The sequence below is a fragment of the Macrobrachium nipponense genome, chromosome 35 (assembly GCF_015104395.2).
Source record: "Macrobrachium nipponense isolate FS-2020 chromosome 35, ASM1510439v2, whole genome shotgun sequence".
Taxonomy (NCBI): Eukaryota; Metazoa; Arthropoda; class Malacostraca; order Decapoda; family Palaemonidae; genus Macrobrachium; species Macrobrachium nipponense.
Genome location: NC_061096.1, coordinates 58,273,139 through 58,290,408, shown reverse-complemented (window position 1 = coordinate 58,290,408; position 17,270 = coordinate 58,273,139). Strand labels below are relative to the sequence as shown.

The 17,270-nt window shown below is 34.3% G+C and overlaps 1 protein-coding gene across 3 annotated transcripts in view; it reads right to left on the bottom strand.

Moving 5' to 3' along the window:
* LOC135208816 (protein AF-9-like) overlaps positions 1-17,270 on the bottom strand; it is a 137,573-nt gene that overhangs the window by 75,301 nt on the left and 45,002 nt on the right. The window contains exons 5-6 of one of the 3 annotated variants that reach the window (XM_064241356.1): positions 10,308-10,406; positions 4,663-4,798 (exon numbers count right to left, since the gene is read on the bottom strand). The exons of the other annotated variants lie outside the window; for them this stretch is intronic. Of the exons in view, the coding sequence (XP_064097426.1) occupies positions 4,678-4,798; positions 10,308-10,406 (220 nt within the window). The 3' untranslated portion in view covers positions 4,663-4,677. Of the gene's footprint in view, positions 1-4,662; positions 4,799-10,307; positions 10,407-17,270 lie in introns of those variants that run through there. 3 annotated transcript variants of the gene reach the window in all.

Genomic DNA, 17,270 nt, shown 5'->3' with positions numbered 1-17,270 from the left:
GCTGTAAAGGACCTTTGTACACTCTCTATTTGTGCAATATCCTTTTGATAGTGTGGGTACCATATCATATTGCAATATTCAAGTGGACTACGAACATATTTTTGTTTTATAAAGCATAATCATGTGTTCAAGCTTTTCTTGTTTTGAAGTGCCGTAACAACATTCCCATTTTTGCTTTACATTTTGCCAACAGAGTTGCTATTTGATCATTGCATAACATGTTCCTATTCATCATCACACCAAGGTCTTTAACTGCTTCCTTATTTGTGATTGTCTCATTATTAGGTCCCTTATATGCATATAGCTTTCTTTCTCTGTCTCCATAATTTATTGATTCAAATTTATCAGAGTTAATACCATCCTATTTACCTCTGCCCAATCATATACTTTGTTAAGGTCTCTTTGTAGAGCGTTCCTATCTTCATCACAAGTAATTTCTCTACTTATTCTTGTGTCATCTGCGAAACTACTCACTACCGAATCCTTAACATTATTGTCTATGTCTTCAATCATAATAACAAACAGTATTGCAGCTAACACCGTACCTTGCGGCACACCGGATATTACCTTGGCTTCATCCGATTTCTCTCGTCGTTTGCAATAACTATCTGTTTTCTGTGTGTAAAAATTCTTTTAACCATCTTCCTACTTTATCCACGATATTGTGTTTTCTAATTTTCTTCGCTAATATATTATGGTCTACTTTATCAAAAGCTTTTGCAAAGTCTAAATAAACCACATCTGTTTCATTTCCGCTTTCATATTTTTGAATATGTTCTCACGGTGGACTAACAGTTGGGTTTGTGTACTTTTTCCGGGTACGAAAAACCATGTTGTCCTTTATTAAACAAATTATTTTTTATTAAATGTTTCATAATATTTTTCTTCATTACCCTTTCATACACTTTCATAATATGTGATGTTAGACTCACAGGCTATAATTACTTGCCTCTAGTCTTGATCCACTTTTGAAGTAGGGGTAATATATGCTAATTTGTGCTCATCATAAATCTTGCCTGTATCTACACTTTGTCTTAATAATATTGCAAGTGGCTTTGCGATAGAATGAACTACTTTCTTTAACAAAATAGCAGGAATTCCATCAGGCCCTGCAGCAGCTCCATTTTTAATTTTTCATTAATAGCCTGCACAATATCAGCTTCATTAATATCTATGTCAGCTAAATATTCACTATTTTCATCCCTTACTTCTATATCATTATCTTCATTATCTATTCTAGGGGTGAATTCTCTCTTATATCGTTCTGCCAGTATGTTGCAAATTTCCTTTTTTTTCATTCGTTAATCTCCCTTCAATTCTTAGAGGGCCTATTTCTATTCTTCTTTTATTCATCTTCTTCGCATATGAGTATAATAGTTTGGGATTTTGCTTGATATTAATAGGGTTTTTTCTTCCAAGTCCCGTTTTTCATTTTCTTTTGATTAGTAATAATTTTGTTTTGTCTGCATTTTATCTACTTTTTAGTTCTATAACTTTACCATGCATTTTTTTTTTCTTTTTTTTTTTTGCTAGACCTTTTTTTCCACTTTCTGATTTTCTGGAACAAGATCCTTCTGTCTCTTGGTATGCATGACTGATGTTTACTTTTCTTCTTCGGTATATATTTATCCACTATTTTCTCTAATATTTTATATAATATCTCCGTATTTTACCTTTATGCATCACTTACGAAAAATATTATCCCAATCTTTGTTTAATTCTTCATTTATTTCTGACCATTTTATATTTTTACTGTAGAAGTTTGTATTTTCCATATCCTTCCCACTTTTTTTCATTTCTTGCTTATCTCTGTTTTCACTTGCTTTGGAATGGACTGTTAATTCTATGACATTATGGTCTGAAATACTCGCATTATAAACTATTATTTCTTTAACATAATTCATCTCGTTCACAAATACTAGGTCTAAAGTATTTTCCTTTCTTGTTGGCAGGTGATTTTATTTGTTGAATGTTGTATTCTAGTAGCATATCTAATAGCTTTTCGAATTGCCTCTTATCTTCTGCACTACTATTACTCTCTTTTTATATGTATAAGTACATCCACAATCTCCTATTCGTTCTTTCCAGTCTACGAAAGGAAAGTTGAAGTCTCCAGCTAGGAGGAATAGTCCAGTCCTTGTGATTTCTACATATATCATCCAATTTTTCTATTATTAAGTCAAACTCTTTAGTATTAGGAGGTCTATATATTACTATGTTCATTAATTTTTCAGATTCAAATTCTACCGCTATTAAGTTCACATTCTGAGTTACTATATTTCTCATATATTTTTCCTTGTTTTTTGTCTTTCCCATATATTGCGGTTCCCCCTTGATTCCTACTTTTCTATCTGATCTATAAGTTTGAAACCCTTTTATTTGATCATCATTCCCAGTCTCTTGGAATACCAGGTTTTCACTTATATTCATTATATCTATTTTCTTTTCAATTTGGGTTAGTTCTTCTAAGAATACTCTATTTTTCTTTTTGAGTTACTCGTAACTAAACCCTGCGCATTCATCACTATGATGGTTTGCGTGTTTTTTCCTTCATTTAATATTGGTAATAATAAGGATTTTCCCATGTCTCTTTCCTGTTCTGGTATGTGTTTTTTTTCGTTTCAGAATGGCTGACATTAAAAAATCCAACTTTTCCATAATATTTGTTTCTTCCTTCATTCATAATTATTTTGTCTGAATCTGCAATTTTCTCCATATCTGCAATATCCCCTTGCATAATAAAAACAGTTATTATCTCTTGAGTAGATCTTGGAGCTGATGCATTGAAATTTTTTGCTGGCACCTCTGCATATCTCGTTGATGGCTTGCTTTTTTCTTTTACCTGATATTCTTCATTCCTCTCTTTATTTGTTTCTTTTTTTCTTTCTTATTTTGGATTTTATTGCTTGATTGGTTATTTATTTGAATATTTTTCATGGCTACAGGGTGCATATATTTACATTTTTTTGTCGAACTTACATCCTTTTCCTTCTTTTAGGTTTTTGCATATTTTTGGATGTAGATCTCTGCAATCATCCTCATATCCATCTAAAGTATGCACATTTACCATATATTTCATAGTTGTGACATATCCTTAGGATGTTTGTAGTAAAATTTTTCTCCATATCTGCAATTCCCTCTTTTCAAAAGGTTGCAGACTTTGTCTTTTTTGTATATTTTTTCCTCTTTCCCGTCATTGTGTAGATCTGAGAGAGAGAGAGAGAGAGAGAGAGAGAGAGAGAGAGAGAGAGAGAGAGAGAGAGAGAGAGAGAGAGAGAAATAATAAATAAGTATATCTTAGTTTAACAGGCCACTGAGCTGATTATCAGCTCTCCGAGGGCTGGCCTGAAGGATTAGATATTTTTATGTGGCTAGGAACCAATTGGTTACCTAGCAACGGGACCTACGGGTTTTTGTGGCCCCAAACCACATTATATAGAGAAATTAATTTCTTATCACCAGAAAAAAATTTCTGAGACTCAATGTTGGCAGAGCAGGGAATTGCAATCGGAACTACCAAAACGGTAGGCAAGCACGTAAACCACTCATCCGAGGAGAGAGAGAGAGAGAGAGAGAGAGAGAGAGAGAGAGAGAGAGAGAGAGAGAGAGTGTGTGTGTGTACAGTAGGAAGAGGTGGTATCAAGCGGCTTGAGAAATGATTGAGGACTTGTAGATCAAGATGATTTTGAAATGTGATAAAGAAGAGTTGGTCAGTACAGCAATAGTCTTAAAGACTTGAGGGAAAACCCAAAAAATTATGAAGACAAAGGAACTGATGAAGACCTAGACCTGTAGGGAGTTCAGCTAGAAAAAGCTTATTTATGCATAAAGTTGGAGGCACTTATGATTACGCTAGGATCATTGCCATTCACAGTTTCACTTCATTGTATGTGTTAAAATCCTGTTTTCTTTACTGTTGCACTTGACATGGTGTCAAAACAACAGAATGCACATTTGGGAGGTTTACTAATTTGTAAAAAGTGAACAGGAAGGGGAGAGAGAGAGAGAGAGAGAGAGAGAGAGAGAGAGAGAGAGAGAGAGAGAGAGAGAGAGAGAGAAATTCATTTAGGTTATTTATTGCACCTTTTTTTTTATTACTCTATTCTGACTAATCAAGAAAGATAAAATGAAAAACGATAACTGAGAGGAGAGTAGCTTTTATTTGCAGCCCAAAATCACTATTTTTGCAGTTAACCTTTATTTCATAAAATCTAAATCCATCATATACAGAGCTAACAGTGTAACTAATACGAATGTTTCATAATGAGTTTCACTTAAGAGTGTGATGAGGTTCTTTATAAAATTATGCTGGGATAAGTAGGAAGGAAAAGTAGCAATAATACTTTCCTAGAAAGTTTGGGGTAGAAAGTGATAGTATGCTACAAAAAGAAGCCTAAATAGTAAGCTGCATAGAACTGGGCAAAGAATTGAAGCTTGAAGCCGAAGTGGATATAATGAGTACGTACCAACCAAGCATCACACTGCTTTACCCAATACTTACCCAAAACATTGATATTTAAAAAAACAGAATGCTAGTAACACATTCACTGTTGTATATGAGGTGTGGGATTTAGGTAACAGAAGTTTTGGTTTATAATAAAAACCTCTAGCAACGCAACTGTAGACCAATGAAAAACTAAGCTTTACAGCAACAAAATAAAACCTCAAAAGAACTGGTCAAAGCATAACTTCATAAACTACCACCCACCTTGATGGGCGTCTCCGCGGGTGAGATGCATTAGAGTTCGACTGATAATCCTGACGAGCTGGATCCAAGGACCAGTTGGTCATGGTGTCTCTATAAAATGCTATTGATTACTTTAAGCTTTGTTTTTCAATTCCCACTGTCAAACAATTCTTAGCTGGATCACCCCTAACTGCAATATTTTCACAGTAGTCACATAACTATATACCGTACATTATGCAAGGGTAGATACAATAATGTTATTAATAGTGTGTGTGTGATTCAATTCATGACCAACAGAATCTATGTCTACAAAAATTTCAGCTTAAAAAGCAATAACCCTATATATAATGTTATACAATGGTGGGGATGGCTATATTCCAGTTCAATAATATGTATCTGAATCAACAGGCCCATAAATGGATAAACTGAAATAGAAATTTATCCTTCCTGGTAGAACATGAGAACTAAGTGATAGTTTCCTTTTATTTCTGTGCTGGGGTTTGAATCCCATCACAAGGAGTGAAGGGGGGGGGGAGGGATTTTTTTACCTTTATATCCGGACTTAGATTAAAGCTCATCACGATGCAATAAAAGTGTGAGAGTACTGAGAAGAGATAATTCTGGAAATAAATACACATATGTCTGTATTTAGACAAACACAGTCACCTACAACCAACATGGTGTACGCTCAAAGAGAAGTCAAAAATAGGCCTAGAAAGTACTAAAAACAGAAAAAGATATTTCAAAATCATAACTTTCCAAATAATCAGCAAGGGACTAGAGCCAACAAATTGTGGATATGGCACACTAAGAGGACAATAAAAAAAATTAATCTTTTCTCTTTCTTTCCGAATTATTAATTTCTGGTACCATAGTTTCCATTGGCTCAGTGTGCATGCTTAAACTCAAGTCATAATTTTGATCAGAGCCTTCCAGACTCCACTGTCTAATACAGAGTATGTACCTGTTTTGAATATCCTGTTAATTCAGTCTTGCTTTCTATTTGTGAGGCATGGTTCAGTACCACAATGTTTTCTAGGCATTTTGCTCCTGTTGTGACCATCATCTTACTCACATAATTAAAGTGATGGAATAAGATAAGTTCAAACTTAGTACAAACCTTTTCTACATAACCAAGCTTGCATGAGTATAATTTATGGATTACTGGTTTTACCTTATTTGTTATTTATTTAAGTTTTCTTAACTTCAGATTTTCTCTTTCTCTATTCTGCTTTCCCCATTGGGAACCTTGGGCTTGGAGGTTCCTGATTTTCCAGCTAAGGATGTACTAGTTTGCCTACTTTATTATATTTAATACTGTGTTGATGGTTACTCTTTGAGGGAAAAAAATTAAGTTACTTTGTGATTCTGTAAATACAGGTACATTCAGTTACACACACATGGTTAAGATGGCTGCATCGGTAATAAATGTGTTGTACTTTAATTTCCATCATAATGTATTCCTTAAACAAAAACAGCATCAAAAGCTACTGCAAACACACTACTGTTTTAGGTGTTAGTACATGTAATATTGAGAAAATATGCGTAGGTATGCAACACAAACAAATACCTTACACAGGACAAGGTCTGAAAGAGTATGTGAAATTTTGGCCATATGACCCAAAGCTGGGGACAAGTAAGAGATTTAGCATTATCATGGTTATGAAGAAACCACTGAATATTCATGGAAAAATGATAATTACAAAAAATTCATGACAAGCTAATAGTAATGCACAAAAACTATGCACTATAAACATAAATCAACTAGAAATATAAAAAAATGTGTACATATACGTATGTAATCTTACTCTTTCTACCCGGGTATAATGTGGTAAGTTTTCAAGTTGCCACCTGCAATTTTGAGGCCAATTGGCAGAACATAGAAATAATAACTGTGTATAACAACAATAAATACTTATTTTTGCAGATGATGATTCATGTTAATACACTTTTCCTTTGTTTGTTACACCTGCTTGTTTTGAATTATTAATATATATATTTCCTAAACTGGAAAGAGAACATTTTAGTAGTATAAATGATGAACCTTTAACCTTTCATTCATTGTTCCTCTTACCACTGGAACATCACTGCAAAACATGAGTAAACTGTTCAATCCTGAGAAGTATAGTTAGGAGTGATTTCAATTAAAAAAAAATCAAATAAAAAAATGTACAAAAATACAAATTATAATCTCCATAAAATGAAGTCTTAGCTGAAATAATTGACCTTGGAAGTGATTAACTGAGCCCCACTCACAGACCATGGACCAAACAGACTTACCACCTGGTTTTGTGACTGATGGAGTCTTGGTACCAGGACCTAATTTCATATTGACTTAGGGTACTGAGAAAACCTGATATGATAACTCACCAACTAATGAAATGACATCATGTGAGATATTTTATAAAATTATTTTACATTATTACCAGTTGGCATGAGACTTTAGTTCAGCTCATCTAATTAGAATATATTAATAGGAGAATACTACTGATTAACCAACATGTTTACGTAAACATTTACCTACTGGCCTCACAGTATAATAATTTGTTAGAACCTGATCCCATATATTAATATCATAAATATGAGAAGACTCATTTAAGAGCTAGAGACAAGAGAGACAGAACTCCCAAGCAGACTTCCGAAGCTGATTCGTAATATCATGGCCAAAATAACTTGGGACCTAGGAATAGTACCAAACACACTTTCTTTAATATGTAATCAAACCGTTATTGGTGAAGGGAGTGTTGTATCATCCATACATTTCTAAAATACCATTAACATAAAATTTTTTGGCTGTCCATCACAATTACTCTTACAATAAATGTAAAGCTCTGCTGTACAACAGACCTCCTTAAACCTTAAATATTGTTGACAAATTTTTTAACTTGATTACAAACTTAATTTAGCTTTTGAATAAAAACTTAGCAAAAACATTAGTCAAATTTAATTGAGGTGCTTAGAACCATGAGGGACCACGACCATAGTCTGTCGTCTTCCAGTGATAGTGAAGTTAATGTGCTAGTCTGAGCCTTCGAATGGCTGTAAACGTGAGAAAAGACGATTGGGAAAAAAAAAAAAAAAAAAAAAAAAGAAAAAAAAAAAAAAAAAAAAAAAAAAATGGGTAAGTCGGTCCTTGTAATGATGGATGTTTCTAGAAAGTGGGAAGTAGAATCTTATGACAAGCATTCTCTCATTACTTCAGTGCCAGTGAAAAGGTATCGTAAGCCTTTAGGGGAAGAGGGCCCTGCGAGATCGCAAATAAATTTATATAAAGTAGTGTATGGTGCTGTATCGTATGATGTTTGTAATTAAGGTTTTCTTAGCATCTTCCATGAGGGAGAGAAAAGGGTTATAACCAACCAGGGACAAAGATCACAGAGAAGGAACTCAAAAGTGTTAGGAAGCACATCATAGTAGTTATGTTGCCAACTGTCTCGTCACATTACATGAGAAGTAAGGGACCAGGAAAGAAGCACTTGAGCCATAAAATGACCTTACCCAAGGGGTATGACCTGTATTTGGAATACATGAACCGAACCACATGATGAAAAAGTGAAACTGCTGTACTATTGGCAGTTTTCAATACCGAATTCAACATTGGTTTTGCACCTGCAAAGGCAAATATATGCAATGTGTGTAACTTTTTCAAGGTCAAGATCAAGGGCATGAAGGAGGATAAGGGTCATGAGGACAGGATTAGTGAGGTGGAAGTGACTTTTTTGAAATATGAAACTTTGGCGCAAAAAAAAGAAAAGAAAAAGTAAAGTAAAGATCTCACCACTTTCTTAGATTCCTCTTATTACAAAGTGGATGTGATGTTGGCAGTGTGTTTTGATAAACAACAGACACTGCCTACTCTGAAGTTGATGACCAATGTGGCCTATTACAAGAGGAAATTGTGGACATATAATTTTTTATCTGTAACATCATAACTGCAAGGATGGTTATGTACGTAAGGGATGAGGCTACAGCTAGAAAACGCAGGGTAGAAATTGCCAGTTGCCTCAAGCACTACAAAGAGGAAAATCATGATGACCAAACAATTCTTGTGCAGTTTTTTGACAATTGTAGTGGTCTGAATAAAAATATTAATATTGTGAAGATGTGCTTGCATTGGATCCACCCAAAGAACTTCTTCAATATAGGCCACATTTTCCTTATGCCAGAACACTCCTACTTGCCTTGTGATAGGCATTTTGGTCTTCTTTGGCAAAAGTTCAGGTGTGCCACTCAGACAAAGCATGACTACATTCGTCCCATCCACAGTGCCACAGTGAAGGGGTTTCCTATAGTGGAAATGGAGGGGAAAGATTTTGTATGAAATGGAAGGGAAAGATTTTGTATATGTTGGTGCAATGTAAAAACACACTGTGAGCAGGAAGTCAAAGGAAAGGAACTTCAGCGATGCCTGGGTCCTAAGCTATGCCTGGGTCCTAAGCTATAGTGTGTCGTATATGGAGGGCTTCTCCATGCTGATTTTTATAATGAACCATGACCTAAGAGGGTCAGGCTTATGCCAGGAGGGAAAGCCTACAACCACAAAGCCTTCAACCTTGCTGAGGTCAGCCTTCCTCCCAAGTATTCTGGCCCTAATCTACTGAGAGCACATCAACTTAAAAGATTTGAAGGACCTGGTGCACTACGTTGCCCCTGCCTCCAAAGCAGACCATTTTCATAAAATATTCATGGAGCTAGAAGACTCTTGTTTCTCCACTATGGATCCAGATGAGCCCAAAGAGGATGAGATGGCTCTTGTCCTAGACTATGACACCTAAAGTGCCTTAGCCGCCTACTATACTGCTGAGGAAAACTTGTGCATACTTCTGAATGTTCCTGAGGTTAGTGGTTGCTGTATTTTCTTAGTTTTTATTATTAAGAATATTATTTTTACCTATTTTTTTTTATATCTGCATTATTGTGATTTGTGTTTGCCACTGTTCATCTGTCTTTGTTCTATTTTTAGGGTAATTTCCATTAGTCTCAGAAATGTGAGATATGCTGCAAAACGCAACAAACCCCATAATAATGCCTTTGCAGAGAAACGAGTCGGCAAATACAGTCAATGTTCCCATTTTTTAAACTACGGCAGTTTGCGACCTTCTGGTTCTAAGTGCCTCAATTTAGACAATAACCAGATTTTTTGAGAGAGAGAGAGAGAGAGAGGATGAGAGAGAGAGAGAGAGAGAGAGAGAGAGAGAGAGAGAGAGAGAGAGAGAGAGAGAGTGTGTTACCAATTTCTCTACACTACAAAATATAATGTGTATACTAGGTATGGATTGAACTGAAATGATTAAATGCTGATAAAACATCCAATCATTAATCAAAATTATATGGAACTTACCTGCATAAACTATTTGGGAAACTTGTCCATTCCTCCCTAATACTAATGAAATTTAACCACAAACATCTTTCCAAAGACATGCTAACCAAATATGCACTGCTACTCTTTACCAAAGTGGCAGTAAAAGAAAAAAATATGAAATGACTCGATATGTAATTGGTGGCATGGCATGTGCTGTTTACTAAAACTGCTACACAATTTGAAATTTCTTCTATAAGCTCTGAAGGTAAAGTACATCAAACATAGATTATAACCCTAAAAAATACAAAACTGACTTACCTTGAACGTGACTTTGAAGGTGGCTTCTTAGCTTTAGCTTTTTTCTCACGATTAGCACTTGGACTGCGACTCCTCTCCTTCTGGGTCTTAGCTGTTGACCTGACAATGGAAAAAATTACTCATAAGCACCTCTGATAACTTTCACAAATAAATATCCAAAAATATCCAAAGATACAATACTTGACAATTCATTTAAACAACGACCACAAAAGTATGCAAAAGCAAACTTCGTACCTGAATCAAAAGCAAACTTCCTGTACCAGATATAAAAAGCAAACTTCCTGTACCAGATAAATCAAACATACCATGAAGAATAATTTATTTAAATTGAAAATCAAACAAAACAAGAAAAGCAATTAAAACCAAAAAATTTCTCTAAGTGCATAAAAAGTGATACAAACGAATTTTTACCTTTAAAACTTAACAATATCTTACCCAAGTTTATAACTTATTGCCACATTTTAGGGTAAATTTAATTTTATTTCTTTAAATGATGTCAAGTGTTCCTCTCCTGTGCTCTGCATTGTGTGAGTGTTAGTTACATGCACACAAAAGATTTATCAAATGGGGTGTGGTATGTTGAAAAGATTACATTTTATTGACTTATTTCAACATCATTCAGACATTTTACATCATTGATAATACTGACTTTCAAGTCAGAATGCAAAGTTATTTGATGTTGAAAATATAATTTTTATACAAAACTACAATGTATTGTTTGTTAACAAATTATTTTCATACATAACCCTGCTTGAAATGCCATTCTTGTCCAATGGCTTTTTAATTACTATTTTCAATAATGCTCAGTCAGATTAGATCAATAATACATACTGACTTTCAAATCACTAACAGTTTGCCTCTAAATCATAAAGCAAAGTTATCTGATGCTGAAAATGTAACTTATAACCACTTGTAGAAGGTAATTTTCATATAGCTTTGTGAGTGGAGTCCAGGAAACATACTGTATATTTCCCTGTATTAGAGGACCTTTAAATCCTAAAATTCAACCATAAAAAATGGGGGTCATCTTCTAGTACTACAAATCTAAAAATCAAACTTCGAATCTCAAGATGTGTATCAGTAGGCTAGCATCGTCCTTGGTGCGATAACCACCACCAACATACATGAAGATTCATATTATGAAAAAAACTGATAATAAAGGTAATTTAACCATTTTCATTTTTACCTTACATACTACTTATTGGCATATCTTCATAACAAATAGCCTACTTGAAGAATAATTCTATATCAATGAAACCAACTTTTATCTATTCGATCCCGGCTAAGAAACTGTAAACATGGATTATGCAGCGTTCACAGCGACTTTTATCTTTCTGTACCCTTTCAGAAATTTCAATGATAGTTTAATTACGGTAGTAATAACATTTAGGATAGCATAATATTCATTTTTCATTAAAAGTTTCTCATACATATCACAAGATACATCACATATGTCACCATCATAGGGATTCCAGTCTGATTCTGGTGAGTTGACTTCGGCTTCGTCACCACTGTCATACAAATCATCTTCAGTACTATCATGACATTTTTAAAATGATTTTATGACACTTTCTATTTTCATGTTCCCCGTAGCTTTTATAATAAAATCGCAGTGAACATCAAGTGAGGCAGCACACAAAGCTGTTTGCAACTGTTTAGAACAATTCAGTCACATGAACAATAATTATTGATTGTTATTGTATTGTTATTAGTGGTTGTTTGAGGATGGCAATGAAACATAAAACAATGGCTTCCCATTTAGGCAACGTATGTATGAAAAACTTACAAAAGGAATGTATCTCTGAATAACGTTCCATTCAGCAACTAAAGACAGTGATGGTATCGGTAAAACACAATCAGCTAGTTTATTTTAAGACAGTAAACAATACCAGAATGCAAATGGCACTCATCATACATGCAATATGATTAGATACAGTAAATGAAGTTTGATTAAAATTGTCATTATTCTCAATACAGCTATTATTCGAATTTTGCAAGTGGATATCCTAACCGAGGCAACAAAAAATTCTGGTTTTAGAATTCTGAGTGAAGCGATTGTAAACCTGTTTTAACATAAACAACCAAATTGACAAACAGCTGATTGCTGATGCCATTTACTGTAACTATCAAGCGTTTATTAAGAGCTCCGTTAAAATTGTCAAGTTGTTAAACCCTGCCAATTCTCAATGGTGACTTCCATGAGTAAAAATAATATTAAATTTTGTTCATCCTTCATACAGTGGAAATCTCAAGAAAGAAAACTAGTAAATCAAAGCTGCACGTTATAGCTGAGGCTGCATAAAACGAATAACAGCCAGTCGAAAGAGATGTTCAGAACTGGAGAAATCACACCTAATGCTTATACAATGAAGTAATATATGCACGTTTTCAACCAAACTTCGTTAATTTACGAGAAAAGGTATCTCCGAATTATATCTCTTCTAACAACTGACTATGAAGATAACGATAATACTCAATCAGCCAAGACTTTGAGATTGTAAACAATATCAAATGGATATGGTGTACGTGGTGTTGTTTATATTCTGTATTACGTAAGTAATATGATAATAGAAATAGTAATACTGTATAATTGGATACAAAGAGCAAACCTTTTTCAAAGTCATCATAATTATAAATTATAGTTTTTTACTTTGTGCAAATAATCACCTTTCTCCAAAAAACATTTCGGTTCTGTAATTTCTTTAGAAGTCATCTTATACTACACTACAGATATGAGATTAAAAATTTTCAATGAAAATTTGCCATGATTTTTTATTTTGTCTTATCTAAAGGTCTTAGGTATATACAGTACATATATGTTCAAGATTTCGTGCCGTACAATTTGAACAAATTTTGTGGGAAAGTGCTCAGATCACTTCCCGGGCCATCAATTGAATCATAGCAACTTCACCCAACTCTAATAGCTAGTCAGCACAGAAGAGAGGGATCAGTTTGCCTTCAGATGTTGTAGGGGAATCTTGTCCAAAATTACCATCCAATGATGTCTTTCAAATACAGTAGTACCTTGTACTTCGTACTTAATCCGTTCCAAAAGGCTGTTCGAAGTTACGATTTGTTCGAAATATGAAACAAATATCCCCATAAGAAATAAAGGGAATCAGGATAATTCGTTCCAGCCAACGCTAAAAGTCCCCCTTTTCACATTTTTTCTATACTAATGCGTTCAAAAGTTAAATTAAGAACGTAAAGTAATGAAACAGCTGGGGGATGAGGGAGGAGAGACGGGAACCTTTTGAGCTTATTTGAATTTGTTGCAGTATGCAAAGGTTGATAAAATCAATTTTATTCACATATTAGGTACAAGGATAATCAAAGGAATCGATAGCGTTTGTGTCTGATTGTATGTCAGAGAGAGAGAGAGAGAGAGAGAGAGAGAAGAGAGAAAGAGAGACGAGAGAAGAGAGAGAGAGAGAAGAGAGAGAGAGATTTTTGAGAGCAGTGTTTACACTGAACTTAAGTGACCCGAAAGAGATTAATTATGCCACAATACATCAACTTACTGTTGGCAAATGGCAGACTTCTAAAACAAGTATGAGGATTTTGCAAACAAATAAGTAATAAGTCAAGAATGCAAGAAGGAGGAGAGACAACAACTTTTCACAAGGAAGCCGTTTCAACAAACAATCAAAGGCATGCAGAAGCTGAAAGCAGCGCCAGTTTGTTTATTACAGAACTGAGTTACTTTCACAGTAGTAAAAAATCGTAAAAAGCAATTGTCGCTAGATTGGCATTTTACCGTATCAAAAATAAAAGTGATTTGGGCAGACTGGTGATTTTGGCAGACTGAGTGTAAGTGAAACAATTGGGTGAATAATCATCCCAGATCAGCTGATAAGTCAGTGAGAAGCAGAGCTGTTTTCTCTCTCTCTCTCTCTCTCTCTCTCTCTCTCTCTCTATCTCTCTCTCTCTCTCTCTCTCTCTCTCTCTCTCAGCACACTGAACACTGACTCGAGCAAGCTTTTTTTTATTGTATTGCAATTGTTTTAATTTTTTATCATAACATTAAATTTATTGTGAAATAAAATTTTATTTTTTATGTGAACTGGTACTGCTTTTATGTACATATTATAAAAATATTTTACTCTCTCTTCTCTCTCAACAATACCACAATGCATGATAGCTTAAAACCATTCATTCATTATTCCTCAAAAATATAAAGGCTCCCTCCCTCTACCTCAAGTTTACTGTGTATCACTGTAATGACAAATGATTTTGTTAACCATTTGTGCTACATTTTATCATGAAAAGATTTGTTCTTTCACTTACAATTTTGTTAATATTGTTCAACTAGACCATCTAACTCGGCACACAGAACACTGGCTCAATTAGAATTTTTAATTTATTATTATTAATTATTATTATTGCATTTGATTGTTTTCATATTTTATCATTACGTTAAATTTATTGTGAAATAACATTTCATTTTTTAAGTAAATTGGTACTGCTTTTACATACATGCTATAGTATAGATTTTACTGTCTCTTCTCTCCTCAACAATACCACGACGCATGGATAACTTAAAATCATTCATTCCATTATTCCTCAAAATATAAAGGCTCCCTCCCTCTACCTCAAGTTAGCTATGTATCACCGCAATGACGAATGATTTTGTTAATCATTTGTGCTAAATTTTATTGTGAAAAGCTTTGTTCTTTCATTTATTATTTTGTTAGTATTGTTCAACTAGACCGTCTCACTCGGTGCACTGAACACTGGCTCCAATTACGATTTTTCTTTTTTTCCTTTTTTTTGTAATGCATTTGATTGTTTTCATATTTTATTATTAATTACATTAAATTTATTGGGAAATTCCCTTTTTATGTGAATTATTATTGCTTTTACACACATATACAGTAATATTTTAACTCTCTTTCTGCATCTCTCCTCACATATAAACGACTCCGTCGTTCAGTCTCTGGGCGTGACATCACCGTGGTTACATTATACATCTTTTATGCTAAATGTTATATTGAAAGCTAAATTTTATATTAAATGCTTTATACTTTTATTTATTTGTCGAATATTGTTATCATTAAACTATATATGTATTGAAGAAGAAAAAAAAAAAAAAAATTAACTTGTACGACCGTAGGCTGTCGAATACAAGTATAAAGTATATTAATTAATCAGTCAGTTCGAAGTACGAGCATTTGTTCGACAAACGAAACAAAATTTTCTAGAAATTTGTTTGAAAAACGGAATGTTTGACACAAGAAATGCTCGACATACGAGGTACCACTGTCTCTTACAATAAATACACTCAGAATTGTGTGAACTTTAATAATAATAATAATAATAATAATAAATAATAATTATAGTAATAATAATAATAATTTTAAAAATCATAACTTCGTAAAATTACCAATCCATTCACCCGAACTGTTTTTTGGAAAAAGAGGTGACACACCAGGTTGGAAATATTAATTTTTAACTTCCCTTGGAGGGTACAGAAATTTTTAAGATATTTTTTCTATACCATGGGCATATGCATATCTTCCTCTTTCAATTCTTGAGTTATTTTTTTTTTAAATAGGCCATCCTTAAATTTACCCAATCTACAGGTATGCTTAATATTATTGAGCCTGGACTGCGAGGGAGGAAAAAAAAATGCACAAAACTAGACTGCAATGTCTTGGAAATAATATTTTCATACAAAACCACTAATTGAAATGCCATTCTGGTATGCTGAAATAGTCCCAGATATTCATTCTCTGCAGAAATTTAGAAAACATGGTAGTCTAACAGCAGTAATGTGCATGATTGCCCGGGAACCTCTGCCTAACAATTGCAAGACAGCTCATTTCTCTTGCTATTGATAGCCACTAGCTGCAAGAAAATTGGGATTGGGATTTACCGGTTTGTAGTTATAATTATTTCTTAAACTAAATCCATTTCATGACTACATCTGAGTCCTAGGGATGAAATATGTATTAGTCACAGTTCCGCAGGACACATGGGATGCTGAGACCATGAGACAGAAAACCTGTTATGTGGAAAAAAACCTAGCGGTCTAAAAATAAGAAAAACTGCATTTTCAACCTGCAAGAGGCATGAAATCTCAGGTCTACATTGTAGAAATCTGCCTAAACGACTGAAATGTCATGTAGAAAAAAAAATCTCAAGCTGGTATATAATGAAGAATCTGCCTAACTGGAATCTACTGTGGAGCAACGAACCACCTGAAATTGCTACCACCACATGACTAATGAGGTGAAGATCATCTATCACCAGTCTGAAAAATAGAGTACAAGAACTCTTAAGAATGAAGTTTTTATGATAAACGAAGTTTAATGTATACTTACCTGGCAGGTATATATATAGCTATATTCTCTGTTCCACCTGGCAGAAATTTTCAAAACTCGCGGCAATCGCTAGTAACCTATTAGTAGTTCAGGCAACCACCACCCCGTTTACCGTGGCGCTAGCGCTAGGAACCGTTCCCAATTGGGCCAGATTTTTCTCTGTAACCCTGTCACCCCTGAGGGGAGGGCTGGGGGGAATAAATTATATATACCTGCCAGTAAGTAACATTAAACTTCGTTTTATCATAAAAACTTCATTTTCAATGTATGACACTTACCTGGCAGGTATATATATAGCTGATTTGACACATTTGGAGGTGGGTCAAGGACAGCAACATTCTTAGAGTATAAAATATATTAAAATATTATTAAAAACTCCAGGTTCCTTACCTGCTAAGGTAGCTGACTTCATAGGTCCTGCCTCTAAGCCTGCTTAAACCTTAGTAGCTCTCAACAAGGAAGTGTCCTGTCTGTTGAAGAAGCTAAGACTGGAACTGACAACTGGACGTGACCAATGTGTTGACAGATCCTTACAGCCCTCTTATGCCACGGCATTCAAGCTAGTAACAGATCATTTACCTGAACTACACACACACCATCACCCGATAATACTAACACAACTGAGAAAAAGTACCGCACC